This window comes from Apiospora kogelbergensis (assembly GCF_038363985.1).
Source record: "Apiospora kogelbergensis strain CBS 113332 chromosome Unknown utg000009l_segment0_segment0, whole genome shotgun sequence".
In the NCBI taxonomy this organism is placed as follows: domain Eukaryota; kingdom Fungi; phylum Ascomycota; class Sordariomycetes; order Amphisphaeriales; family Apiosporaceae; genus Apiospora; species Apiospora kogelbergensis.
Genome location: NW_027117426.1, coordinates 3,136,738 through 3,164,170, shown reverse-complemented (window position 1 = coordinate 3,164,170; position 27,433 = coordinate 3,136,738). Strand labels below are relative to the sequence as shown.

Here is a 27,433-nt window from a genome sequence, read left to right as displayed (position 1 = left end):
TCAATTATGTCAGCAGGCTCTCCAGACCTGGGGCTCCACCTCTGCAGAGCTACAAATTTCACCAGACATTTTTCATCAGCGTATTCTTCCCATTCTTCAACATCACTCACTCCCCGAGGAAAATTTTCTGACTCTGTCCTCCGCCGTTCCCACGACAATGTGTCAGACATTGTCGTAAAGATGCGGCAGCGTAGTATTCGTTGCTTGGGCTAGAGAAACTCAGCAATGGACTCGTACCGCATCTTGCTGCAACCCATGGTAAGTTATGATGCAACACCTCTTTTTTTTCTACTTTCCCACACGCCTTTTCATGATGACAAACTACTTCCATTAAGAACGGCCAACTGAATCTCTATGTTGATTTACAAATATATCAAGCTCAACAGTCTGACTATTGAATCTCCATATCTATCATTTTTGCAATGCTCTAGCTTGACCTCTTGCTAACTCAAATGATTAGGCACTCTGATCGATTATTTATACGTCAAGCTGCTCTATGCCAATCAATGCTTCGAACAATAATGAGGCTTTAAGGTATAACCATGTGGGACATTCAGTTCCCTGACAACCGTTTTGACACAAGTGTGTATGATCATGACCTTAGGGACGGGCCTTGCGTATATAAGAAAAACTTAATCAAGATTATCATCCATAACTGCTACGTGCCGACCTAATCTGGGAGTGACGTGACTCTGCCAGACCTATTTCGCCAGGTTACTCGACCCTCTCAAACGCGATAGACCCTTCCGTCCCATCCTCCATGTACTCCATAACCAGCACATCAGGCCAGCCGCCAGGCCCGAGCCGGAACTCAGCCTTGGCGACCTGGCCTGACAGCCAGTTGGGTGAATTTTTCATATTGATGAACACGGCCCAGAACTCGCTAGAGACATGCTCGAATTCGTAGGACATTGCCCATACAGCATTCGCGCGTGACGCCTTTAGATGAGACTTGGATGATTGCCCCAGACCCGAAGGAGAAGAATCGCCGTCGACGACTTCGACAGTGAGGTTTTGATACGCAGGGTGGTAGTACGTCCCGGCGTACTTCTGGAGCGGCAACGCCAGTGGTAGAGATGGCTTCGCACGCTCAGGATAGAGTCGATCGACGGCCGAATCGTAGCTCGATAAAATATCCTGGATGGACTTCTTGCCACTAGATATTTGGTTTTGGTCGGTCAGTTCCCGGAAACCATCCTATATTTGTATGCTTGGTTGGAAGATGGTTTCTTGTACTTACGCATCGGCCCAGTCATATCTATCTTCCTCTGCCACGCCCAACTTGTCATTAATCAATTTCCATGCCAGCGTTCTGCCGGCAAAGTTGCTCGTCATGGCTGTGTTGGCCAACGTCACCACGCCGTATCCTAGGTCAGGCAGGAAGAACACCTCGGCGCCGTAGCCCTCCATCCCGCCTGCATGGTTGTACACGGTATGTCCCTTGTACGGGTTCACCATCCAACCTAGAGCGTAGGACCCGGGACCGTCCCAACCCTTGCCGGTCCCGACAGGCGTCATCCGCGGCGTCTTGATAGCCGCGTGCGCCGCCTTGGACAGCGGCCTTGCCTCGTTCACCAGACAGCGGATCCATTTGGCGTAGTCGAGCACGTTGCTCACCACCGCTCCCGCGCCACTGGCTTCGTCCAGCCCGGCGAAGGGGACCTCGCCATAGCCACCTTTCTTTTTGGACCCCAAGGAAGAAGAACTGCGGTTACTGCTGTAGTCCCACCAGTAGCCCATGGCCAGATGTTCGGGCGCCGCCTGGGCGTCCTCGAGCGAGAAGTACGTCGCGTTCATGCCGAGCGGGCTCCAGATGCCCTCGCGCAGCGTGGTCCCCAGCCAGCGGCCCGTGAGGGTCTGGATGACGTGCGACGCAACCATGAACATGAGGTTGCAGTATCGGAACTCGACACGCGGCTCATACACCATGGGCAGATACCGCAGGCTCTGCGTGAGATCGCGCATCGTCGCCTTGTGGCCGTCGGGCCCGTACACGGTCGACAAGGACTTGTCGTGGCGCGGGAACCCCGTCCGATGCGACAGCGCGTCCTCGAGCGTCAGGTGCTCCTGCGCCCACGCGTAGGCTGGCTCCAGCACGAAGTCGTCCCGGATCAGAGAGGCCAGCGGGGTCCGCCATGACAAAGCCGGGTGCGCGTCTGAGTCAGAGATGAGCTGGGCGAAGGCGGCAGCCGTGAAGGCCTTAGAGGTGCTACCGCCGTAAAAGAGGGTGGACGGCGTTACGGGAGTCCCCGGCAAAGTCGCATTTCCGTAGCCCTACAAACCGTCTGTCAGTGACCATGTTTCATGATTCCGGGTGCCCGTGATGTTCAGGCGGTGGCGGCGGCCCCCAAGAGACCCAAGCGCTGGGCACCGGCTCAGACGTAATGGAGAACAAAGTCAAGAGGCAGTAGGTAGGTTTAGCTCACAGCAGCCCAAGTATTCTCGCCATCCACAACAGCAATAGCCAGACCAGGCACATGGAATTCATCCAACGTCGTCAAGGCGAAGCGCTCAAACGCACCATCCAAAGGACTGTGTTCATGCCCATCCGCCAATACTTGCTGAGATGCCGAAGCTACAGGGCATAATAGCAGCGCTGCAGCGCACCCCGATGCGAATCGCATGGCGCAATTAAGCTCCGTCTGACACGGAACTCTATCGAGAATTCCTCCGAGTAACGGAAGTCTAAGTCTTGTAGCGTTTTGAATGCTAACGGTTTCCAAAAGGCATTGAAAGTAGGTGAAGATTTAAGTAGTATGATGATGAGCAAAAGCCCCACTCGTTCACAAATGGTATGTGATGTGATATCTGGAGGCTGCTAGCATACCCCTGCAAGCTGTGTTCCTTTTGCAGCAAGCACCATCTATGCATGTATGGTGCTCGCAATGTACATAAGCAGTAACTTACAAGGCGGGCGTCTGTCGGCGCCACTGCAAGCGCTCTCAAGGATCCGGGGGAAGCCCGTATGGCGTCCCTGGGCCCCTAGGAAGTTGATAGGCATGTAGAGTTGGAGCGCGCCACGAAGCTTACAGGTAGTCCAACGTACCTGGATGCGCCAAAGGGACCACCGCGGACTGTTTTCCCCTAGCTTTATTGCAAGTCCGGGCCGACATCTATCTATGGAAGCATGTGTATTCCCTCGGTCAGCTTGTGCCGGTCAACCAGGGCAGCTTTGGGCTCGTTCCTAGAAAAGACGTGGATGTTTTCGTCTGTAAGTTCGGCTTTGGGATGTCGTCTTCTATAGAATTATCGAGTCCCGGATTTGAAGAAACTTTACTTGGCATCCACAGACCGACATTATCTAGCTAATGGTTTCTCCGATATATGATACATAGGTATATAATAGGTACGATAGAAATGTGTGGATCACTACTTGTATGCCTCTATGAACTGTTACGAAGACTTCTATGTTGTTATCGAGGCCAGTCATAACCCATCACAATGTTCACCATCGGAAACGTCGCGAAGAACGCCGCGTTCAACTCCTCGGGGGCCTCTGCCGACCCGACAAGCCCCCTGTACAAGGAGTTAGTGGCCAAGTACCACTACATGCGGGACCCGCTGGTTCCCATGGCCGAGGACGTCGAGTTCCACGATTTTATTAGAAGCCAGATTATGGAGAAGGCCATCAGAGCCAAGAAGAATGAGTCAGATCTAGCTTCAGTCAGCGGCAGCACCACCTCCACCACCACCACCACCACCCCCAACAACGACAAGGACCGCAGTGGCTGTACAGATATTCCCCAGCGATCGGCGCGGGAACCAAAGAAGAAGGCCAGTCCGTTATTCAAGAGATACCTTCGATTCTCTTGCTTTGAGCCAAGAAGCACCACTTAGTGAAAGCAAATTTGCGTATGAAGATGGTCAACTCTCGAATAGTTTCCAATTCAATACCGACACAGAAGAGGAGGATGGAATCAACACCATTGAAGAGGAGAAAAGCAAAGGGTCTTCCGGTTCTATATTTGTGCATGACGCAGCAAAGAGGCACTACCCATTGCCTATATTTGATTTGGTAACGGCAGTGCCCATGTTGCCCTTGGCGGCGGTTGAGATGCACTTTGTGCACTTCTTCTGGTCCTGGAGGATGCTTTCAGTGGCCTGCTTCGCCATAGCGTACACAGCTACCATGAGATGGGCAGAGACAACGACAGGCAGGACCGAGGCATCGACGATGCGCAGGCCGCAAACGCCCTTATACGCAAATTGGTGTCGACAACTTTCCTCATCGCGGCTGTGCCCATGGGGTGGTGGACGGAGCGGACCGCGGCCCGGATGCGCGCGTCGATATACTCGTCTGTCGAGCTGGCGGTGTACGGCTTCTCGAGCTCCTCGAGTTGCGCCTCGCCGTCGAGGATCTCCCGGCCCAGCAGGGTACCGGTGCTGCAAACAACCGCAACTTCCTTGCGTACGCCCTCGCGGTAGATGCAGCGGTCCACCGCGGTGGCGAGGTAGTTGGGGTCTATGAGCGGTGCGTTGTGGAAATAGGTCGAGGCAAGTGTGATGGATCCCCGCGATATGGGCGATAAGGAGATGCTTGAGAAGCCGCCGCGCGAACCACTGGCGGAGCCCGTGTAAAGCATGACGTGCTCGAAGAAAGTAGCACTGCTGCCAGCCCGAGTTACGTGTAACACCTCGCCTAGGAGGCCTTAGGTATCATGGGTTGTTGGATTTTGGCCCAACCAAAAGGCCCATATATACTCACATGAACTGTGTCGCTATATCGGCCCCCTTTGCTCTGAATCTTAGGCTCAAACTAATCTACGATCGATGATAGACCGGCGATGAGGATATTTGTAAAAAGGGTCAAGGGTCATTCGCCCCTGGTGGCGGAAGAAATCCTGTGTTATATCGCACTGGTGAGAATATCACTGGCTGCTGAGCTTGGCTGAAGGTTCTGTGGCGGGTCATCATCTGTGAATCCTCAGCACACCCCCTTGAGGAGCAAACTATTGGGGGAAACAAGATACCAATGCCTAGCCTCTACCCTACAGCCGTCGTTATGGGAGAAGGGAGAAGTAGGAAACCATATGAAGGAGCTATCGCCATTCCACGTCGCGCGTTACTCGGAGCTCTCCTTTTTCGCCCAGATCAGATACGGCCCCGTCATAGGATGTGTAAAGCTCAGTATCCTACTCATGCTAAAGCGCATCTTATTCACCCGCGGCTTTCGCATCGCTACCTACTTCGTCATGCTCATCGCCTTCTGCTGGACGCTGATGCCCGTCTTGGTGGCTTTGCTCGTGTGCTCCCCGACCGAGTCCAGTGGTATCGGTGATACATGGAGGTCTGGTCTCTTCACCCTTTAAACTAGTTGATAGCTGGGTCGAGTTGAGTGTCTAACTATAGTGTGGGCTGTTCATCAAAGGGACCGTTTCAGATGCCAAAGCAGAACTTCTTTCATTCAATGCTAGACATAATGTCATATTTCCCTAAGGGGGAGGGGTTGGCTCGCCATGGTGTCAGGTTTGAGTGAGAGACGAACCACGGAGCCCAATTCTGTGTCCTGTGACTGCCACGAAGCTGCTTGTTGCTGCCGCAGAACTGTTCCCTCTACTCCTGGTCTTGGAATGCAAGATGTCTGCAGTCATCCACTATGTGTCTACAGTCTCTTGGAATCAAGTATTTTGTATAGCTTCATCTTGCAACTGTGAACTGCCTCTCATCAGTAACGTGTGGCACTGCTTCATCCACGTCTAGCTTGTCTTACGATGTGATTTGAACAAAGGCAATCGCAACCCCTCAAATGAATACAGAGATATTTTCGACTTGTTAGAGGTGCATATTTGTCACAGGAATTGGTGCCAGGTGAAGGTCCTCTAAAGGCAATCGCATGTTTTATGGGATCGGAGCCGGTATATAGTCAGCTCTAGTTGTGTCACATTTATGTACAGGGTTCCCAGCATTCTCTTTTTGCTCTTTCTTATTTCTTAGGCTCCTCCTTCTTCTCCTCCGGCTTCGGCGTAGGAAGCTTGAAAGTGTCGGGCTTCCGGTCAATACCAGAGCCAACGGGCTCCCATGAGGCGGAACCGCCCTCGAAGTTGCGGAAGGCCTGGGTAAGTTCCAGGGGCTCTGTCACGATTCGCTTCTTCTCCTCATCATAGCGAATCTCGGTGTAGCCGGTGAGGGGGAAGTCCTTACGCAGAGGGTGACCCTCGAATCCGTAGTCGGTCATGATGCGACGCAGATCCGGGTGACCCACGAAGAAGACACCGAACAAATCGTAGACCTCACGCTCGTACCAGTTGGCACCGTCGAAGAGGGGGGTCACACTGGGCACAGGCGAGGCCTCGTCGGCGTAGGTCTTGACTCGGATGCGGGCATTGTGTCGCACACTCAGAAGATTGTACACAATCTCGAACCTCTGGTCTCTGGTGGGGAAATCGCAGGCGGTAATGGTGCTGACCTGGGTAAACTCGGCAGCAGTGTTGTCTGGTTGTAGAAGTTAGTACATGTTGTAAGCGACCGGGCGAGGGCCCCATTGGATGATGTGTTTCACATACACTTGAGGAAAGAGAATACGGGGATGACGCCCGACGGGGAGATGTAGATAACAAGCTCATCCTTCCACACGGAGAACTGCTGGATGTACTTGGGCAGGCAGCCCATCAGCCACGAGCCGTAGCGGTGCATATCGTCGGCCTTGGTCTGGTACTTGTCAGCCGGGTTGACGACCGGGACCTTGAGCTCCTTGGGGTAGTCGCGGGGTGCCTTTCGGGGTCCTTGGCGTCGGCGGGCATGGCGACGACATTGTTGCGGGCCGTGGCGCTGAGGCCGCGCGCGATTTGCCCGCTGGTGCGCGCCGGGATGGACGGCTTCGTGGGCCGCAGAGCTGTAGCCAGCGCCCTACTCCGGGAGAGCTTGGTCGCCATGGTGGATAGTGGTGGTGTGGCGGACCAATTGGTCGAATGGTGATGCCGAGATGCAGCTTTTGTAGATGTCGTCGTCCACAGGTCATAGAGCCAAAGCAGAAGGCCCCGGCTGGAGTAACTCCGGATTGATTGGCAGGTGCACATCAATTGGCCTTTGAGCCACTTTGGGCGGTTTCGGGGCTAAACCATTCTGGGTAAGCTCGAAAGCTTTGGTCAACTCAAGGAAGTAATTGGTTTCCCGCATATGTCCCAGCCACTGCTTCGGCCAGTGTCTTGCCCTCATTGAGATTGGCCTTTTCGGGATAATCTCGTTGGCTAAGTGTAGGTAAGAGGGCCTGCATGATATGTTATTCACCTCGACGATCTGGACGCCCCTATCTCAGAGTATTGGCAGCCACCTGAGATCTATGTTTTGTGATCCCACCCGCAGACGATTAGAAGTTTGGACATAATAGGGAGGCAAAGTGGATGAGTTCAGCAATGCAATGTTGGGTTGCATTCTTGTATTCTACATATCTTCACATCGGCTATATCACCTTTATTTATACGCATCCCTCCTTACGACATCGGCAGAAAATAACTTGCATCGGAGTGCTTTCTAATACTGTAACCAACTACGAAATAGTATCAACCCAGATGTGGTTAGATGAAGCTGACATAGTGTGCAGGATGTCATCAGTTTACGCTTTAGCTAATCAGCAATACCCTTTGTACAGGTAGGTTCTACCTAGCTTGATAATGGCATAGCTTAATGATATGAACATGTTAGTACATTTTCCGTCTCCGTTACGAAGGGGAGGAGCGTATTAACGATTACTATGTCGCACGATGGCCTCCGGTGTGCCGATATATGGCGGGAACGAACTCCTGTAAGTAGTAACCTGTCTGTCACTGCATCTTCCCGTGTTATTTTAGACTAAACCAACATAAATCAGCTCATGATATAAAGGCACCGCGCAAATGTACTCAAGGAGTTCGCAAGGTCAAAACAGGTTGCCCGACCTGCAAGTAAGCAGTCTTTTTCGGATTAGAACCTTATTCTCATGCTCGTCGACAATCGTACAAGCCTTCCGACTACCGCTTAGAGTTAGACATAAGAAATGTGACAAACGAAAACCGGCATGCTCCCAATGCGTGGGCACTGGCCATAAGTGTGATTTCCTATTTTTGGAAAGCAGCAGCACGAATGGGAGCTGCGTTGACTTGGGCTCAATTTCGGGTGAATTGTCACTTCTAGATCATCAATCTAGTTTTGCCCCTTAGAGCATCCTAGATACGTGGCACCTTGAATAGTTTCGGGTGGTATATGCCAAGCATTTCTCATACTACTGGGGTAACCGCTCATGGGAGTTCCTCGTCTTGCGCGGAGCTGCTTCCGAACGGTGACACTTGGAAGGAGCTATATCTCTTGGGATATTGAGCAGAAACTTGGTACCTAGCAAGGTATCTGGGCCACCAGTACTCCTGTCTGGCATAACGTTAGGCTACTCTCTGAAAAAGTACAGCTTGGCCATCCTATCACTTTGTAGACAACTCGCGCGTAACGTACATCGATGTATATGGTATGGTAGCCTGATTTTTAGTACCATCAAGAGTCTCCGAGGGGATAAGGCTGTAGTACAGATGTATATCCGCTCTATGTTGGCTATCCTGGAAAACGGTAAAAGGAGTAACAGGACGAGTTCACCTATATTAGGAATGAGATAAACCAAGCCCTTCAAGCATTTCATCGCCTTAGCTGCGAGTCGTTGGGCATCAAGAGACATCATGTGTTGACATCGCCTCAGTTTCCAAGAACCACCTAGATGTTTTGTCAGTGTCAACGAGGCGCGTGACTCGTTGAACTCCATTTCAGGAGCGAAAAACTACCTCTGCTGCAAAGGGGCAGCGACGATGCGAGCAGGAAGAAGCTCAACGGAGGCTCTACCGTCTCCTCTTGCCAGGGACATAGTCACTCTCTTGAATCTGCTCAAATCATGGCGTACTCGATTTTCTGCTTTTGCCAAAGGCCTTACTACAACCGAGAATGTGAAATCTACGGCCTGCCTCATGTCTGCGACATGCCACTGGTGCAGCCGCTCTTCTTTATGGCTTGTAAGTGCAGAGAACCATTGGTGAGAAGGCGAGCGGTCGAGTGTCTGGAGAAAATCGATGGGCCGAGCTCATACAATACACGGATGATGGCAGAAGCGGCAAGGTGGGCCATCAGCATGGAAGGGAACAGATCACGGCCTGAGGAGGCGTGGCGGGGCCTGGCTGAAGATGTCCGGGAGTGTGCGGGCTGGTTGATACCAGTCAAGAAGGAGAAAAAGGGAGGAGGCCCTCGTCGAATGGGTTGGTAGTTAATAAGGTTTTACATATGCGACGACGACGGACTGCAGCTTATGTAATGAATGCCATCCAATTGTACACCTGGAGGTCCCATGCCACATGTTCTTCCAGTCTTTATCTAGGTAGTCACGGCCCGGTCGAGCGACCTGATCCGATCCGATGCCTGCCGACGTTTTCCTATCCTTCACTAAGAGGTAAACTGAGCGGTAATTGTTCGCAACGTGTTCGTTGGGCATAAGTCGGGGCTTTCCCCTCGTTCCTGCACCAAATCCAGCGCATGCCAAGTCGCAGAGAGGACGATGGACGGGCGGACGCAGCAGCTTGACAATTATTAAAGGGAAGAAGACGAAAAAGGTTGAGTTGAGCTGACCAAACACCAGTCAACTGTCACCTTCCCCCGAGCAGCACCGTGCACGGTACAGGCGCTCCACTTGTGCCCCCCGAAAGAGCCTAGCTTCTGGTGACTGACTGGCCAGAGAGGCTCACAGCACATTGAATCGTTTCTTTCCTAGCCCACTCCGACTTTGCAGGAGGTGATGGAAGATTGCTTCTGGTCTGCAACCATCAAACTGTTCACCTCCCTACCAACCCTCTCCCCATCCATCCTCTTCATCATCAAACACGCCCACGCTTCCACGCTGCGGCCCTCTACATTAATTTTCGCCAGATCGCCCCTCCCTTCTCTCCGTGTAATATTCTTCTCCGGCGTTTGAGCATAGGGTTCATACATGTTTTTCTGGTCCGCCCTCCCAAGCTACCACCACAACCACTTCACCACCTAAGCGATCCAAATCGATTCCCTACCCTGGGCTTTCACATCGTCAATCAACGCCTGCACGACCGCCTGTTCCTCGTTGTTTCACACGTCCGTCATGGCTCCCCAAGACAGCTTTATTGATGAGGAGGAAGATACCTGGTATGTACCACGTCCTGTCGGCCGTTTGCATCTCATTTTGCTTTGTTCAACAGAACTGACAACTGGTGGCAGCCCTCTCTGTATCGAGGAATTTGACCTTTCGGATAGAAACTTCAGACCTTGTCCTTGCGGCTACCAGGTAAGAAGAATGCACGCATCTTTTGGATTGCTCGAAAGCATGCTGACTGATTACTCCACTACAGATATGCCAGTTCTGTTTCAACAATTTGAAGAACAACCTCAACGGCCTGTGCCCTGCCTGTCGACGGCCTTACGACGAGAAGACCATACAATGGAAGGTTGTCACGCAAGAGGAGTTAGCATACCCCGCCAGTTTCTATGGTAGATCATGACTAACACGTTTGGCGCAGGATTGCGGAGTTTCGGGCGAATATCCAGAAAAACCAGAAGAAGCGAGCGGCCGAACAGCGCCAAAAGGAAGTGCAGAAGCGCGAAGTCGACAAGGGAAACCGTAAGAACTTGGTCGGCGTCCGCGTGGTCCAGAAGAACCTCGTTTACGTGACAGGTCTCACGCCCACGGTGCCCGAGGATGAGCTGCTGAAAACGTTGCGTCGGCCGGAATTCTTCGGGCAGTATGGCAACATTCAGAAGATTTCGATTAGCAATCGCAAAGCTCCGGATGGCCAACCGCAGTCTCTAGGTATCTACGTGACCTTCGAGAAGAAGGACGATGCGACTCGATGCATCCAGGCTGTCAATGGCTCAATGAATGGCGACCGCGTGCTTAAGGCGCAACTGGGCACCACTAAATACTGTTCCGCCTGGCTCCGACACGAGCAGTGTGGAAATCGTCAGTGCATGTTCTTGCACGAGTTGGGTGACGAGGAGGATAGCTACAGCAGGCAGGATCTTTCCTCGCTGAACAGTGTCTACACCCAGCGACCGCTCTCGAACAACAACAATAACAATGCTGCCTCGTCGTCTCGATCCGCCTCTCGCCAGCAGGGCTTGCCTCCGCAGCAGCAGCAGCCTTCCGTTGCCCAGTCCATGGTTCGTACATCCAGTAAAGACGGGTCAGAGGGAGGTGATGGCCCTGCTCTCCCTGCAACAGCCAACTGGGCACGTACCACTCAGCAGCGAAGCCGACGTGGGAGTCATGCCACCAGCGGTGCAGCACCGAGCCCCGCGATTTCGAATGCCCTCCCCGTTACGACCGAGTCCGCGCAGGAGGTTATCGATTCGGACCAGGATGACCCAGCGCCAACACCAGCCGCAGCCAGCCGGAGAGCGGAAAAGAAAGCCGTTTCTTCGGATGCGTCACCCGAGAGGGTCCCAAGTCCGGTGGAAAGGCCACCCGTCAAGGATCCCTATGCGCAACCGGATATGAACGACATCATGAGGTTGATTGCCGCTTGCCCTGACTTCAGTGCGCCTCGAGGTCTTGATGACTCCGAGGTTCCGCTCTTCGATATTGTCGGAGGCCTGCGTCGCCGTGCCATGCGAGAGGAGGAGGAGAACCGCCTTGGTGAGACGGCAGAGCCTGTTCCAGAACCCCTCGAGCCGGAGGAAGGTGAGCCTGAGAGTGGGAGTCTCGCGCTCGGCGGAGAGCCCGAGGATAGAGATCAAGGGCGCGACAGCGCAGGATTTGACCAGCGACGGAACCCGACCCAGCCACCTATCCAGCGGAACAACCCGGAGGGCATATTCGGCCCAGCCTTGACGTCTGCCTATACTCAAGGCTCTACAAATCCTGGCTCGATTGGCAGCCGGACTATGACGCCGCAACAACAACAACAGCAGCAGCAGCAGCAGCAGCAGCAACAGCTGTTCATGCGGCCTCAAAGCAGCTTCGTTGACCAGATGCCGCCTGGTATCTCGAACCCTCAGTCGCAGTCAAGCCTGTTCCAGGGTCAAGGTCATACGCGTCAGCAGTCACGGTTTAGCTTTGCGAATGAAGGCACCGCGAGCTCTACCAACGTGAAACTGACTGCAAACCCCAGAATCATGGCCCAGCAATCTTCAATGATGCCTTCAACATACCACTCTCAGCCAAGTGGCCAGTTTTATGCAAGCTCAATGCCTGGGCCTCCTCCTGGGCTCAAGTCAACTGGTACTCCTCCTGTGAGCGGCGGCATGTATGGCCAAGGACAGCACTCGTTTGGTGGCTCGGGCTTTGGCATTGGATCGAAGGACAACCCCAATGAATTGTTACAGAACTTGATTCGAGGCAGAGGTGCTGGCAGTGGACAGGCTCATGATGCGGGTAAGCGTGAGTACTTTTCTTCTTTTCCTAACCAATACCCGCCCTCTTCGTCCTCCACCCCTGCTCCTGCTTCCGGCGCCGGCATCATGGCATCACTCTATGCTACTCAGCCTGGAGGGTTCCAAGACTTCGGTCCTAAGCAGAAGAAGAAGGGGAAGAAGCACAGACACGCTAACACTTCCTCCTCTGGGGGAGGTGCCTTAGTAGATCTTGCGGACCCGAGTATCCTGCAGGCGCGCTTGCCTCACCAGCAACAGGGCACCAATGCCGGCGTCGGACAGGGGCTGTTTGGAGGTCAGAATCAAGGTGGGTACAATCCGAACATGATGTATGGTGCCGGTGCCAATTACGGTCGGTGGTAGTCGCTTTATAGACGGGATGGTTCGGAGGTTGGCGGCATTTCTCATTTTTTTCCGTTATGCTTTGGAACAATATTGTACGAGTTGGGCGTCATGGTTTACGGCACAAGGCTCAAGAGGATTACGAGGCAATTTTGTTTTTCATCACGCTGTTTAAGCGAGCATTGCAAGAGGCACGACCCAGGCTCGGGTCAAGGGGTTGCATTGGGCGTTCATTTGCTCCTGGGAATCACAAAGGTTTCTCGGCAGCGCTTCCTCGGTTTTGCTCAGGAGACACTTTCTATTTGGCACTGGCACCTGTGCATATCTTTTTTCTCCTTTCACGCATCACTCGGTCAAGGGGTCACGCCAGGCAAGCCATCGTCGTCTTCCACACATATTCCATGTATGTTAACAAAAAACAGGCCAAGCCAAAGAAATCACAAAAGGCTGGTCAAATATAGCTTTACACATCTACTAGACCCTCACCACCATCATGTATCTCTTTATGGAAGACGTCGATGGAGCTTGTGACGTGACAACGACCTAGACTGACGTCCCTACTTAAATGATTTTCCGTTTTGGTTCTGGTAACTAATATCTTGTTCTAGATGATGAGCTCCTGCCCTTGGACGAATCAGTCGTCGATGCACGATCTCTTGTCGATGCACTAGTTTCCGACCCTTACCCGCTCGAATTTGGAAGCCCGTCTTCCTTCGCGCATTCTCACCCAACGACACCTGGCCCACCGCCAGGTCTTGGCTTTCCCCAACCGCACCCCGTCGTGCGGTTTGGCGAGGCCGAGACACCTAGCCAGCCACCGGTATCCCAGGGAACAGCTGTTGCGCGCCCACCTCCAGCACTTCCCCAGCCAGTAACCCCCTGATGCCCAAGGCCACTCCCAGGAAAACCTCCAAGATCGACACCACCCCAGTCCCTACAAGTGCAAAGAAAAATATTGTCGAATTGGCTCTGGAGAGTGGGCTGTCGAAGGATATCGCTGCACAGGCATCGAGTGCTTCGAAAGGGAAGGTTGTTCTGCAGGAAGAAGACTTCCCGGCACTTGATTCTAAGAAGACAGCTTCTCCATCAAAAGTCGCGCCTGTCTTGCCATCCAAACCCCTGCATGTTTCTAAGTCAGCGCAGGTAAAGAAGACAGCAGCGGAGGCAGTGAGCAAGGCTGCAGCCCAGAAACAACCGCCATCAAAAGCGGACAAGCGTCCGACCCCAGGAACACTGGATATCGCAGCTGCCACGAAAGCTGCCAATGAAGCCAAAGTGGCAGAAGTGGCAGCTGAGCCCAAAAAGGTCATCGAGTCGAATCCTTCTAGCACGAGCCAGCCCACCAAAACTGCGGCATCTACAGTAGCTACGCCCACAGCAACAAGCGCGTCGGTTTCTTCGCCTCTGACTCGCCCAACTCCCAAGACTCTTCGCTTGGTGCAAACCCCAAAGACAGAACTGCCGCCTAGCATCCCGCCCGCGGCAGCCCAGTCGATTCGTGCGGGTGCCATCTCTGCAAACCGCCCCGGGACTCCCGCGAGTGAGATCATCTCTGATTCCGCGTCCGTAATCAGTGCTTCGGTGTCCGCATCTCGGACAAGCTCGCCTCCACCATACAAGATTGGCACAGCGTCGGTTCGCGCAACAACCAAGAGCCAGCAGCGCAAACAGCGCAAGGAAGCTTCGAAGGAAGCCACGGCGGCCATCATCGCCGAACCCAAAATAGTCGAGCAGGAGCCCGAGATTGCCCCCATTCTTGGACGAAAGAAGAAACAGAAGAAGGAGAAAAAGCCAAAGCCGTCTAACAACGCCAGCCCCGCTGTCAGCAGGCCCGAAACACCTGTGGGTGCACCTACAGCCAGTACACTCGCACAACTGAGTGGTGCTGTAGACAAGCCGGTCATTGCAGATGAAAAGGCAACTCCGTCGGCCAAGGCTCACAAGACCCAGCCAAGCATTGATCTTTCTTCGAGAAACAAGGACTCAAAGGGTAGGGATACCAAGAGCCCGCCCCTGAGCCCTGCGCCGATCGACACATCAATCAGATTAAACGAGTCGACCAAAACAACCGTCTTGACTCCCGACTACATCAACCCCAATTCAGATCCTCGGTCTGAGCCCGTATATGAGGGTGCTGTCGGAGAGGTGCCAAGCTTGTCCGAAATCCTGCAGAGCCTTATCGACGAGGGTGAACTCCCGGATCCCGACGATATTGGGCTGTTCAAAGCGGCCGCAAACCACCGCCCCGAGCTTGAGAAGCATGTACCCAACTCGCTGCCACCCACCGTGAAATCGGTGGTCACCAAAGAGGATGAAGCTGAGCTTAGCGCGTTCCGCCCGGTGCACAAGTCCATCAATGGCCACCGTGTGCTCCTCACTCCCAATGGAGACTTTGTACTCAACTTAACCGAGGAGGAAGAGAAACGCTTTCTCGATTTACAGAGTCGTGTCGCAAAGACCAACGGCTTTCCCACCGCATTCTCCCACCCCAAGTACAACGCACCAGGCACTGGGTTTAGTCTGATCAGCGGTCGTGCTGTTCCCAATGGGCTGCCTTCGTTCTTTCCCTCGGGCCCTAGCAGTTTCCCGCAGGATCCCGTCGGCAAAATGCATCGCGAGGAGGCAATTGGCTGTATCAACCAGCACGTACTCCCGTCCCTGAACCTTGGTAGTTACAAGTCCAACTCATCCTTCCCCAATCCTAATGCCACCAGTCTCCAGTCGTTGGCCCCCTGGCTCAACCCCAAGTTCTCTCGCGGCAGAGAGTCGTTCGACTCCCTTGCCGCTAGCGCGCCCGGCAGCGACGGCATGTTCCAGCATGTAAGTCATGTCAGTGACAGCCCGCATGAGAACTGGGACGATGAGGAAGACGACGGCGGCGAGGGCCCGTCTCCCGCCATCGGCAGCACCCCCTCATGAGCATCGAGGAAGCCGAACAGGTGTTCGTGGCGGCCAAGAAGCAGCACGACGCGACGGACAAAAAGTTCAAACAGGCCATGGGCCGTCTCCGCCGCCAGTTTGGCCTGCATTGACTATATGCGGGCCTCCTGCCGTTCGGAGCGGCTACGGCATACGCGCTCGTGGGCGCAGCATGGTTCTTCCATGTCGCCGTTGTTGTGGCTGTCGCAGTGGCTGCTGTGATTATCGATGCGGTTCTCGAATGGACTGCGGAAGTTGTGAGATTACTGGCACCTGATTCAACATGATAGACAATAAGAAAAGAAGAAAGCGTCGAAGAAACATGCCTGTCTCCTGTGTCTGCCTCGGCCTGCTGCATAGTCAAGCAGCGGAAGAGAAAAAAAGCCAAGAGAAGGTTTGCGGTTACTTTGAGTTTGAGAGCGATTGCGTTGAATACGCAAAGCGATGTAATTTGTATGTGTACGAGTATCAATTTGTACCACCAACGGACATGCATGGCTTATTCAAACCACATAGGGGTCACTGGATCGGCTTGTTCATACATACGATAGATAGATATTCTCTAGAGAGTGGAAATTGCCAGAGCCATAGCGCCTGGGCATGGCTCTTTTCTGTGTTTTTGGTATGAGCAAAAGCAGAACGGTTCCCCCTGGGTTAAGGGGTTGGCGTTGTGTTAGTGTGCGCCAGCGTCGTCTAATAATATTGAAGCGTCTTTCACCTTTGCATATTCTGGCCAAGCTCGTACATGACCGTCGATAAATTGCCGGGGTCGAGCAATTCCTGATAGAATGACTGTACATTATTATCTCGACTATATTGCGAAGAAGGCCGGGGAAAGCCTGATTGACTCCTGGGCAGTTTTGCCTTTGATCGCCCAAGTCGCCCAACCCACCCGAAAGAAGTACAAACTCAGCAAAATGCATCAGCGACGCCTGTCGGTCATGGCCGCAGCACACTGCCCGGCGCAGCTCACTTGTTATTAGTAATGGTTGTTGTAAAAGGAGGGGTATTGGCAAAACTCTCCCGCAGCTGCACTGCGTCCTCCTCGATCGTGTCGTTCCTCGCCGCCATCTTGCGCTTCTTGGCGCGCAACACCGTCATGCCCGCCTCGCCAGCGGCGGCCAGGGCGTAGAAGGCCGTCAGGATGACCAAGTCGACGAACTGGTGGACGACGGGGTATGGAGTCTCGTCCCTCGAATTCAATGTGCCGCTGAGGCCCAGTCCCGTGACGAGCCCGATGGTCTTGGTCGCGGTCACGGCGGCGCTGCCCGTCCAGAGGAAGATGGAGGCGACCCAGAACGGCGATAATGTCTTGGAGAAGAAGGCGCGACCGCCGCCCCTGTCCCCCCACAGCCCTTCGGTGACGCGCAACAGCGCCGCGACCACGGCGCCGACGTACACGAAGGGCAACAGGCCCACGCCGAGGGAGGCTCGTTTGAGCTGCACGATCTCAACGCTTTGCATCAGCAGGATTACGGCCACGGCGCCGTAGTATCCCAGCGAGGGCAGCAAGCGCTTCAACAGCGTGCCCGCGGACTGGCGGTTGGTCGTCGGGTAGCGACGCTGCGCGTTGCCGGCGCTCCCGCTGGGATACGGCGAGGAACGCGGGTAGTCATGGTTGCTAGGGCGGCCGCGCCGGCGCCGCCAGGACACGACGACCATGGTGGGGAGGCTGAAGAGGAAGATCCAGGTCGGCATAGGGGCCAGGACGGCGTCGAAGAAACACTGGGTGGGGAGGTGGGGAGACAGTCTGGACATGGGACCCTCAAAAGGCTTCATTTAGCTGGACGTCCGCCGTTATCGTGAGCGAAAGGGCGGGGGCTGTAAGAACTCACGAAGCCTTCTGGGCGGTTAGTGCATAGTTGCGCCATGTTAGATGGTATTTACAGGTCCTCTTGAGCATCCAGTATCAATGGACGCAGATGAAAGACAGAGGAAGAGGCGCATGTCACGATGGGAATTCACCAACTATGGGATTCTCGGCATATCCATCTTCTTTTCTCTTCCCGCCATGGGTCCAACCACCACCGACTGCGCATTGAGACACACTTGTGCATGAGACGATGGCCATGGTGCATGTTCGCGGTGTTTCAGCGCATGCAGGTACAACTGGGAAACGCGCGGTTGATGGGATGGCAGGGGGCCATCCCTGCAATCTGTCTCCGGCTGCCGGCTCAGCTCTGAATCCTCGCCATGCAGTAAATGATCTGCGCTGACAAGTTTCGGTGCTACGCCAGCCTGGTCGAGATTCTGCCCTTCCTATTCACGGCTTATACTCGTCCAACAGGTCGCCGGGTGGCTAAGGACAATCAGACCACGGAGGCTTGGGGGGTTGGAAAGAGGGGGCAAGGGGGTCAAGTCAAATAACGACATCATATTGATCAACCCAAGACCCCGAACTGCCTGCGCAGCATCGAGCTTAAATCTGGATGGCTGGATTATAGCTTTCAATTTGTCAGGACTATCCCGTCCTGACGTGTAGGCACTGACAAATTCTCCTTCTGGCAGGTCACATAGACGGCAGCAAAGGGTCTATCTCGAGGAGAAAACCAAGTGCTGCCCGCCAACCTGTAGGCACAACTCATCTACCCATGCAGGAGCTGCATATAGTCGCTGCAAGCCTCCGAGGCCGGCGCAGTTTCACTGGCCTCTCCGCCACCTCAGCGTGCACATATACCTGTCTACCTATGTTGGCGAAGAGGAGAGTGGAGAGGTGCGGTGGCTAGAAGCGCGATCAACAAGCCGATCTTCGATTACCGAATCGCCCGTAACATCGGTGCCTAATAGGGTGGTATTCTCTGAGGGGGTGTCTGTCTTTGTGAATACGTGTACAGGCGCCCAAGAATAAATGAACATCCCTGGTTTGTTCCCCGGGTCGTTCGATTAGCTGGCGAGCAGGGTACCTACATATTGTCTATACATAACTTTACTTTCCGCACGAGGGCTCGCTCGATGGTCGCGAGAAATGCCTATGTGCTACGATCGGGGAGGGCTGTTCGGAAGGGAGGCGAAGCCAAGCTGCTTTAGCCACAAGCCCAACAGCAGATGAACTGCGTGAGGGGAGGATCGAGACAGCAAAAGGGGGTCGCTGGCCAATGCAGACCCCTCGCCAAGCTTGCTTCCCTCCATTTGTTGTTTTTCTTCCTGTCGCCGTGATGTCAAGGAGGCTACCAGGGGTCTTGGGATCGAACCAAAGTTTCTCCCAGCACCAGTACTGGCACTGGCCAACGAACCTGCTTTGCGTGAAGACATCGGGAAGCACGGTAGGTGTGGTTACTGACTTGTTTCTCCAATGCAACACATCATTTTCGCCTATGGTCCGATGCGTGTGAAGATAATGCTCTGCGGATCAACAAAAGACATTGATTGAACCATCACTGTGGCAGCTGACTAATCCCCCAATACCAAGATTCATTGGCTCTCTGGTCGAAATACACCTTCCCATGCATGTAGATCTCTCCCTAAAAGAAGTCGTCTCGCCTTTCTTATGCCATCTAGATACCGCACGCTGTCCATCGACAAAACGTGCAGTATGAACTCCCAGCCCCGGTGTAACGCCCTTTGAACGCCTGGTACCCGTAGATTTGCAACATTCTGAAAAAAAGATGAGAAAGGGCACCGATACCAATAATACCCAAACAGAGTCGTAAAACATAACCAGATGAAAACCAAAACATGCAGACTGGGTATCAACGCAATGCCTAAAAGCAAAATGAAAGCCCAGAGATTTGCCCCTTTATGCCTAAAAGCACTGTAAATGCAATGGAGATCTCCTCATCCCCCCACACTTTCGAAGCTGGGTCGTCTGTCGTGTTTGTGTAATGCCTCCGCCGCTCGTTGCAGAGGTCTGTAGTCTTCGTCGCCACTGCTGTCTGTCGCTTTCGTTCCTACTTTCCTACTTCCTTCTACCACGTCTTCTCTGCCTGGAATCCCACGGAATAGCGGGGTTCTGCACTGTCCCAGCAGATAGGAATCATGGCCAGCAGATTGATGAATCGCTGTCCATTTTTCTTGAAGTTAACCACCTCAAGGGCCAGTTCGGTGTTGTCGTCCACGGCGCTTCGCATCCTCTTCACGGTGTCGCTGTCGATGTGCTTGCGTGTAGACGACTTTTTGACCTTGCCACCTGGTGCTTGGAGAAAGCGGCAGTTTCGGCCTATTATCTCTTGCTGGCTGTAGCCGGTCAGCTCCGTGAAAGGCTCGTTGGCATACACGACTGGGCAATCAGGTTGCTGCAGGTCACATAGGATAAGAGCACACGAAGCGTCGATAGCACCAAGCTCAATGATGGGATTGGCCCGCGTCATGACCCGGATCTGGATAATCTTTAGTACCAAGTCAGGCTTTGCCCTTAGGCAACACAACTTACGAGGATGTTCATCATATCGTAGCCGCTAGGCGCATAAAGACCCGGGTATATGATGGCATCGTGCACGTTGTCTTTCGGGACAGCAGCTACAGCGGATATGGATGTTGAGTCGGCTGTTGCTGTTGTTGTTGTTGTTGTTGCTGTTTGCCCATCCGTCTCGTACTGATACTAATAATATGTTAGTACGTGGTCGTGACGATGTGAGCTACTCCGTGAGTAATCAGGGATATGTTGGCTTACGTTGAAAGCGCTCTGCTCCCAGGGATTCATGATTGGCAGAACAGCAGCCGGGAACAAAGGCATAGTCATACTGAGCAGTCTTGGTCGATTGGGGTAGGTTGAGTCCTGGCTAGAATCTCTCAAGGTCGAGGCTACTGAAACGTGAACGACGAAAACAAGTATTCGGTATCGAAAAGAAGCCGAAGTGGTAGACTGTGAATCGTCGAGTCTTGAAAGGGACGTAGTAATGGGCGAGAAGGAAGCTATACGGATATCCTGTTGACAGCGATCCAGAGCAAGTGGAAGGTAAGAGGTAACAGAGGGAGGGATATAGTTGAGAGATTGACAGCAGTTTCGTTAGCCCATGGTTGGCTGCTGTTTGAGCTGTGCCCGAAGAGAGGAGAGATCGTGATCGTAGGTCGGCAGGTGGGCATAGTTGGCAACGGACTAAAGAAATAAGAATGAGACGCCAGACGCCAATGCTTCAGGCGACTAGGGTTCGGAGATGGAACCCGCAGCGTTGGGAAAAAGGAACCATACTGGAGTTGAAGGCCTGCATGGTGCAGAGCAGGCCGGGAGGGTCTGGGCCCGCCTGTCGAGGAGCAAGGGGAGATGGGATTTTGGGATGATCTGCCGTTGGATGATCTCGGGAGACGGACATGATAGCTGGGGATCGAAGGCGGATCTGGGTTTACTAGGAGGGGGTCAGGCAGTTTGCGTATCTCTCGCCTAGCCACTAGTACCAGTACAAGCGGTAAAAACAGATGGAACGGCCGCACAGCAAGCACCAGTCCTGCACGAGGCACATGGCACATGGCTGATGGCTAATGGCAAATGGCGAATGGCTAATGGATCTACCCGTTTGCGGCTTCCGTCGCCATGCACCATGGGCTTTTGGCTCATCGGGGATTTACAAAGCTCGATCCTCGATGGGATGTGATTGACTGGGCATCACTGCTGACTGCTGACTGCTGACTGCTGTACGGCATGGCATCATCACCACGGTAATCGGGCTTCGGAAACGACATGCCAAATGCCTGGACATGACAATTGCAAAAGCCGATACCCAGGAAATGATACGATTCTGCCATCTTCCCACGGGCATCGCTCGGCAACCGCCCCCCTTCAAGCCATCCGGGCATGCTCTCGATCATGACATTGACTTTGAGAAAGCCGCATCGTGAGGAATCGGGTGGAACTTAGTGTGGGGGGGGGAAAGCCGATCTGTCATTTGGTGGGGCCATCTAGGCCATGTCACGCCGTCACTGATTACTTCGCAATAGCACCGCGATTGTGGCAATCGTCGTGATACTGCCAGACGTCGTGCTACTCAAGATACAGCAATGCCTCCCTGCCTCCTTCATGGTCTCAGATTCCCGAGGTTGTCCTGGACAGCTACAGCATGAGACAAACAGCAGTTCGTCCGCTTAGGTTTTCTCCAGCTACTGCTCCCAGCCACGATATGAGCTAAGGTTAGAATCAGCCACAGAGCGAGTTCTGGCCAGGTTTCCCTTTCCATTGATATCACCAACGTCCGCCGAGTTTCACTCTCATGTCTCGGCGTAGAGCAACACCGCTCCCCCAGATGTGCCCTACAACCAAGTATGACTCGGGATGAGCTTAGTTCTTGTCCACCACAGCTCGAATCAGCAGCAAACCAAAACAGGCACATTGCAATCGCCAACTCATACGTGTGTGTAAATGCTGACACCGCAGGGGAAGTCCACCTAACTATCATGCCGCTTCAGGGCTCAGAACTCTAATGTACGGGCAAATGAACTCTGGCGTTATTGGGGTTGCCCATGCTGTTTCTGCCATGGAGCACGGCCGTGGGTGCTTGAGCGACGGCGGCCCATCAACTCAACAGAAATGAAAGCATGGCCGGCTGCAAGACTATAACGCTCTCCGTGCGCGCTCGGCTGAGGCTATTAGAACTCCCCGTTGCTTCTTTGAATTTGTGGATGTGCCAGAGAATACAAGGGCTCTCGAAAACCCCCAATACGACACATCAACCCAGGGATATGTTGCCCAGAGTACTGCTGACAAGCCGCCCAAAGCCGGTCTGGTTGGTGGCAGCAATCTTGATCTCTATAGGTACGTATATAAGCGAATGTGCCTACAAGCACCCGAGAAGGGAAGTCAACAATGCTAGCTGTGCGACTGACGTGCTATTTACCTTCCTCCTTCACGCAGCGCTCTTCCTCTCGCTGTTCAACAGCCAAGATGTATCATCATCGCTAAGCCATTACATCCCGGGCCACGCCCATGGCGGTGGCATCGACAAAGCCCAGCCGATTGCTGGCGGGATACCGCTACGCGTCATGTTCATCGGGGCTTCGATCGCTAGGGGCGAGGAGTCGACCCATGATGTCGGATACCGGCAGCAGCTGCGGGACTGGATGGCCGCGCAGGGGAACCGGGTAAACTGCGTGGGCACGCAGCGGTTTGGCCATCACATTGGCGACAATAGTAGCGACGGTGGTAACAACAACGGCAATACCAACGAGACCTCTTTTCGAGATGACGACAACGAGGCCTACGGCGCGCACCGCATCCGCGACCTGCACGAGAAGTGCCGCGTCGCCGTCCCGCAGTTTCGGCCCAATCTCATGCTCGTCCAGATCGGCACGAGCGACTGCTGGCGCGAGGACGACCCGGTAAACATCATCTCGCGCTACAAGGACTTCGTGCGCTACCTGCTGCTGCCCGACGACAACGGCGGTGTCCAGCAAGTAGACGAGCGGGGAAACAAGGCGGGCATTGACGCCACGGTCATCATGTCCACATTGATAACGACGCCCAACAAAGAGAAGGAGCGCTGCTTCTTCAGCGCCAACGCTCAAATCCGACAAACGGCGTTGGATCTGCAACGCGAGGGCCTGCCTGTCGTGCTGGCCGAAATGCACTACGATCAGGGACTTCCTGGCCGCCCCCGTGAGAGCGATATTGGGCCTGACAGCATCCACCCCACGGACGACGGCTACTTCATGATGGGCGATATCTTCAAGGATGCCATCCGCGAGGCAGACCAGAAGGGCTTTATCAAGCGGGCGGTGGAGAACGGAATTCCTGACGATGGCGATGCTGAGCGACGTGCTGAGGAGGCTGCCGCGGCGCAAATACAGGCCCAGGCCCCAGCCGAGGAAGTCAAAGGCGTTCCGCTACCGCAGCCTCGGGCTTGACGAGGATCAGGGCACTTGGAGAGGGAAGATAGATCAAGCACAGCATGCGAATTGGTGTTCGGTGATGGATTCCGGGGTGGCTGAGGTCTATACGTTCTTTTGTAGAGTCCGCCTACAGGGATAAAAATTCGTTATGATGCACAGGTAGCCGAACACAATACCGGTGATGATGATATTGACCAGGGATCATTACGAACGAAGGACAATTTTTCATATGATTTCCTCCCACTATGAGCAATGACGATTTCCACACATAACATACTCGTCAAAATGAAAAGCCATCGTTGTCAGCCATAACCCCCTTTAAATAAATACCCGATGCAGCACAAATTCTCAGACCAATCCTAACCATCGCCAGTCAGACGTTGGAAGGATTATATCCGAGGAAAGAAAGGATGGGAAATAGGCCTTTCACTTGGAAACCGCCTTCTGCCATCCCGATTACTGCTTGAAGGTCGAGTTGATGGGACCGAACTTGATGTTGCTGTAGATGACCTGGCTGCTTCCCTGTTTGCCTTCGACGTCGGCGGGCGCACCCGAGCTAGTGTCGCAGGTGCCGCGGCCCACGCCGGGGGTTGACGCGTCCTTATCGACGGGATAGGTGCTGTCGAGCCAAAGCATGTTGGCGTAGTGCTATTTTTTTCATATAGTATCAGTCGCATGCACAGAAACAAGAAGGGAGAGGGCCAACAAAGAAAGAAAGGCAAACTTACGTCGTCCCAGAGAGACATGACCAACACCATGTTGCCGGCGAGGGCCTTGGCCATCTGCTGGAGCCCGCCCTTGCTCTTGAAGTCGTCGGTGTCGCCGAAGGCTGTCTTCTGCGTGCTGCAGAACTTCTCGTCGATCTGGTTGCCGCCGTTGCCCTCGATGGTGGACTCGGAGTTGGCGATGGTCTTGCCACCCTGCACGTAGAAGCGGCGGATGGCCTCGAGGTTGCTGCCCGACCCGATGAACTGCGTCACCACGGTGAACTTCTTGTTGGTATCGACCGTCATGCCGGGGCCGTAGAAGTCCTTGACGCCCTGTCGGTACGAGTTGAAGTCGCAGCCGTCCGGGTCGCAGTCGCCCGCATATCGATCGGACGAATATGTCCCGCCGCATTGGTCGCCCTGGCAGGCCTTCTGGCCGACAGTCTTGCAAGGGTGGGGAGTGTAAGCCGTCGAGATGCTGTTGGCCTCTGTTTGGATTTTTTAATCGGTTAGTAAACTTCTTTCCGCTTCCTTTTCTTCCTTTCCCGTGACTCAAGAGGTAAAGGGATACACTTACCCCAAATATCCATTTCGGAACAGCAGGACCCTCGGGCGCCCACGCCGGCATTCTCGTCGTTGGTTGAGGGCGCCCACGATTCCGAGTTGGCCTCGCCGTCGATGAACTTGAGGTCGCGGGGGCACTGAGCGTCACAGTAGCCCGTGCCGTACTTGGCACCGGCCTTGTTTGCCGAATACTTGGACTTGCCGCCATCCTCGTCCATAGAGACGAAGTAAAGGGCGCCGTTGAGGCCGCATCCGAGCTTGGACAGGTCCACATCAAAGGTAAACTCGTTGCCTAGAAGCTTGAAGGTCTGGTACTTGTCCGCGCCGTTCATGAGGTAGGTGCGTGACCCAATGTTGGTAGCTGTGTGTTGCGTGGAACTGGTTTAGCATGTGCTTGTGAGTTTCCCCTCTCCCTTGCGGTTATTCCCTCCCAGAGAGAAAAAGAAATAGTAAACCTACAGTACTGGCCCTTGGTCACGAACTTCAGCGTCAGGGCGTTGCCGCTGGTCGTGATGCCGTAGGTGCTCGAGTAGTCGGCGCCATCGACGGCACACTTCTGGGAGCACGACTTGGCATCCGAGCAGATGCTTGAGTCCCACTCGTTGCCGGTGTAGCAGTTGGTGGTGCCGCTGGTCTCGTGCAGCCAGCGCCAGTTGGCGTCGATGGTGACCTCCCCGCTGACGGTTTGGCAGCTGCCGCCGCTGCTGCACTTCTGCCAGCTCATCTTGGGGTGCGTCTCCTTGGTTTGTGTGCCGACCTGCTGGGCGCTGGCCGTGCTGGCCAGAAGGCCGCCGAGGAGTGCGATCTTCGAAAGCATCGTGGGCGGGAAAAGAGAGGTAGCAACAAGAAACCGGTGTAAGATACTTGGGCCTGGATGCGAAAGATGCTTGAGGTGGTGAGAAGACCAGAGAGCCGGATCAGATCTCAGATATACGATGATGTGGCTACCCTTTATAATGGGCTCTCACTGTCCATGTCCCATCCAGGAGAGAGCCCTTTCCCTCCCATTCCTTAGAGCTGATCTTATTGAGGTTTCCGAATTAGGAACTCGGCCTCGTTATCCCATGACCCACGCATGGCCATATTGCGTCCAGATGGACCAGACGGCAATATGGGCCTGTTTGCCGATAGGTTCGTCCTGGAAGGGGCGATAGGCTTGTTCCGAGATGCCTCGTTACGTATGCTGGGTCGATGTGGGATTGGGGGGCAACGAGAGGGCTATGCCATATGGAAGGAAGATCCAACAAATTCTAGAGCGCCAAGTTATGCCCAAGAGGTGTGATTGATGGTATATTACCGAAATACTTACCGTGGAGACGGAAAGTTCCCCATCTGGATGAATAGGGCTTCCACATATGGCCTGCTTGGTCGTCATCGCGTCCAGGGTGGGACATGTGCTCCTCGAAGATTCCCCTTATCAGCAGCGCCAGCATAACAAGACAATGAATGTATGGAGAACGTCTCTGAAGAGAGAGTCCTTGGCTATTCGTTCACATCAAGGCAAGTCTATCATACCGCCGAGCCTCATGGTTCTGGCAGGCCTATACCATACATCTTGACGGAGACGGACAGAACATGGGCTCACACGGGGCCACCGTATCGAGGACTACACCAACAGCCGCTGGGGGACCGCGGAAGGGGGTTTCCAGAAATCGATATTTGACTCGGTGCAATATACCACCCCGGCCACTAAGACGATCACTTGACTAAATGAGTGCCAAACTTGTCACTCTCGGGGACCCATAGACACGCAGGAACATTCCTATTCACGGCAATGAGGGCTCCGAAACACCATCCAGATCTACCTTGGGTAGTATCCTCCAATCGTAAATTAGATAGGGAAGGCAGTGATGCTCTCATGAAAGCAGGCGCCCACTCCCCCATCCATCCCCTCGAGCACGGGCGAATCACCGGACCTGGGTTTCGAGAGACGCGGAAACGTCCTTGGCGGCTAAACTGCCGGCTCATGCAGCCCCCACCAACAAAGCAGGGAGGGAGGCGGCTTGGAGAATCCGGGGTAGCGAAGAGTGACAGCTTGCCGATCTGCTCGCTTTCAGTCGGCCCCACAGCCATGAAGAACTGCCCAGTCTTGCTTGTTTCTTCGCCCAGAGTGCTTGTTAGAGTGCCCGTACAAGCCCTACAGACGTAGGCATGTCTGGGCCGTGGTCAAAAGCACGGGACGCTTGGAAGCGAGGCTCCACGGGCACTATGGACTCCGGGTGGTGCCATTTGCTGTTTCGCATGCGGGAAGAGTCCATCCATACTGATCGAATGATTTGGCCCAGCATGAGCATGAACATGAGCTTGATAGGCCGTCGGGGGCTATACTGCATTCTTCATTACATGCCACGGCCAAGTATCTCGAACCTTGACTATACAAAGAAACTTCCCCTCTTCTTGGCAATACCCAAAGGTTGCATAACAATCATCGCTAATGAAGACCTCTTCTTCATATAGGTTGATTGGAACGATTGCTTTTAGCCATTGAGGTGTGGCTCAGTGTAACCCTCCAGAGCGGTAGCCGGAGGTTAGGACTTTTGGGTTACAAGGGCTGTACAAGAAGAGGTGACATCGTCAATATCTGATCTTGGTCAATCAAGGCACTTTGTCATAGCTGATGAATCAGGTAAATGTGCAAGGTGGGCGGTATGTCGTTTTGGAACAGGTATATTTGGTGTATCAAAGTATATTCTATGTACAAGGTGGAAGATGACAATGCAGTACAGGGAAATGGTTTCCGAGGCGCGTGAAGCGAGGTCTACTAATTGGGCACATCCATCGACTCTAGCTGGTGTAAATCTGGC

General features: G+C 53.8%; 11 protein-coding genes across 11 annotated transcripts; 5 read left to right on the top strand and 6 right to left on the bottom strand.

Moving 5' to 3' along the window:
* Window positions 1-714: 714 nt before the first annotated feature.
* On the bottom strand, window positions 715-2,624 carry PG998_014105 (uncharacterized protein; the record flags this gene model as incomplete). The annotated part of the gene is made up of 3 exons (XM_066880921.1): window positions 715-1,156; window positions 1,241-2,274; window positions 2,427-2,624. The coding sequence occupies 3 exons, from the start codon at window positions 2,622-2,624 to the stop codon at window positions 715-717; spliced, it is 1,674 nt and encodes a 557-aa protein (XP_066725060.1).
* An 817-nt stretch (window positions 2,625-3,441) lies between these two features.
* PG998_014104 (uncharacterized protein) lies at window positions 3,442-3,837 on the top strand (the record flags this gene model as incomplete). The annotated part of the gene is made up of 1 exon (XM_066880920.1): window positions 3,442-3,837. The coding sequence occupies one exon, from the start codon at window positions 3,442-3,444 to the stop codon at window positions 3,835-3,837; it is 396 nt and encodes a 131-aa protein (XP_066725059.1).
* Window positions 3,838-4,124: 287 nt separating this feature from the next.
* On the bottom strand, window positions 4,125-4,583 carry PG998_014103 (GMC oxidoreductase; the record flags this gene model as incomplete). The annotated part of the gene is made up of 1 exon (XM_066880919.1): window positions 4,125-4,583. The coding sequence occupies one exon, from the start codon at window positions 4,581-4,583 to the stop codon at window positions 4,125-4,127; it is 459 nt and encodes a 152-aa protein (XP_066725058.1).
* Window positions 4,584-5,030: 447 nt separating this feature from the next.
* On the top strand, window positions 5,031-5,309 carry PG998_014102 (uncharacterized protein; the record flags this gene model as incomplete). Its single annotated transcript, XM_066880918.1, has 1 exon — window positions 5,031-5,309. One exon carries the CDS (start codon window positions 5,031-5,033, stop codon window positions 5,307-5,309), a length of 279 nt encoding a protein of 92 aa, XP_066725057.1.
* Window positions 5,310-5,923: 614 nt separating this feature from the next.
* On the bottom strand, window positions 5,924-6,872 carry PG998_014101 (uncharacterized protein; the record flags this gene model as incomplete). Its single annotated transcript, XM_066880917.1, has 3 exons — window positions 5,924-6,432; window positions 6,504-6,711; window positions 6,747-6,872. The coding sequence occupies 3 exons, from the start codon at window positions 6,870-6,872 to the stop codon at window positions 5,924-5,926; spliced, it is 843 nt and encodes a 280-aa protein (XP_066725056.1).
* A 3,203-nt stretch (window positions 6,873-10,075) lies between these two features.
* On the top strand, window positions 10,076-12,705 carry PG998_014100 (uncharacterized protein; the record flags this gene model as incomplete). The annotated part of the gene is made up of 3 exons (XM_066880916.1): window positions 10,076-10,258; window positions 10,323-10,435; window positions 10,491-12,705. The coding sequence occupies 3 exons, from the start codon at window positions 10,076-10,078 to the stop codon at window positions 12,703-12,705; spliced, it is 2,511 nt and encodes an 836-aa protein (XP_066725055.1).
* An 861-nt stretch (window positions 12,706-13,566) lies between these two features.
* Window positions 13,567-15,716, top strand: PG998_014099 (uncharacterized protein; the record flags this gene model as incomplete). The annotated part of the gene is made up of 2 exons (XM_066880915.1): window positions 13,567-15,504; window positions 15,591-15,716. The coding sequence occupies 2 exons, from the start codon at window positions 13,567-13,569 to the stop codon at window positions 15,714-15,716; spliced, it is 2,064 nt and encodes a 687-aa protein (XP_066725054.1).
* Window positions 15,717-16,572: 856 nt separating this feature from the next.
* PG998_014098 (translation initiation factor eIF3 subunit) lies at window positions 16,573-17,474 on the bottom strand (the record flags this gene model as incomplete). The annotated part of the gene is made up of 2 exons (XM_066880914.1): window positions 16,573-17,328; window positions 17,439-17,474. 2 exons carry the CDS (start codon window positions 17,472-17,474, stop codon window positions 16,573-16,575), a joined length of 792 nt encoding a protein of 263 aa, XP_066725053.1.
* Window positions 17,475-19,508: 2,034 nt separating this feature from the next.
* Window positions 19,509-20,242, bottom strand: PG998_014097 (vivid PAS protein VVD; the record flags this gene model as incomplete). Its single annotated transcript, XM_066880913.1, has 3 exons — window positions 19,509-19,928; window positions 19,973-20,140; window positions 20,213-20,242. The coding sequence occupies 3 exons, from the start codon at window positions 20,240-20,242 to the stop codon at window positions 19,509-19,511; spliced, it is 618 nt and encodes a 205-aa protein (XP_066725052.1).
* A 1,970-nt stretch (window positions 20,243-22,212) lies between these two features.
* PG998_014096 (uncharacterized protein) lies at window positions 22,213-23,373 on the top strand (the record flags this gene model as incomplete). The annotated part of the gene is made up of 2 exons (XM_066880912.1): window positions 22,213-22,285; window positions 22,385-23,373. The coding sequence occupies 2 exons, from the start codon at window positions 22,213-22,215 to the stop codon at window positions 23,371-23,373; spliced, it is 1,062 nt and encodes a 353-aa protein (XP_066725051.1).
* A 441-nt stretch (window positions 23,374-23,814) lies between these two features.
* On the bottom strand, window positions 23,815-25,446 carry PG998_014095 (1-4-beta-D-glucan cellobiohydrolase-like protein; the record flags this gene model as incomplete). Its single annotated transcript, XM_066880911.1, has 4 exons — window positions 23,815-24,006; window positions 24,087-24,553; window positions 24,643-24,990; window positions 25,089-25,446. The coding sequence occupies 4 exons, from the start codon at window positions 25,444-25,446 to the stop codon at window positions 23,815-23,817; spliced, it is 1,365 nt and encodes a 454-aa protein (XP_066725050.1).
* Between the last annotated feature and the right edge of the window lie 1,987 nt (window positions 25,447-27,433).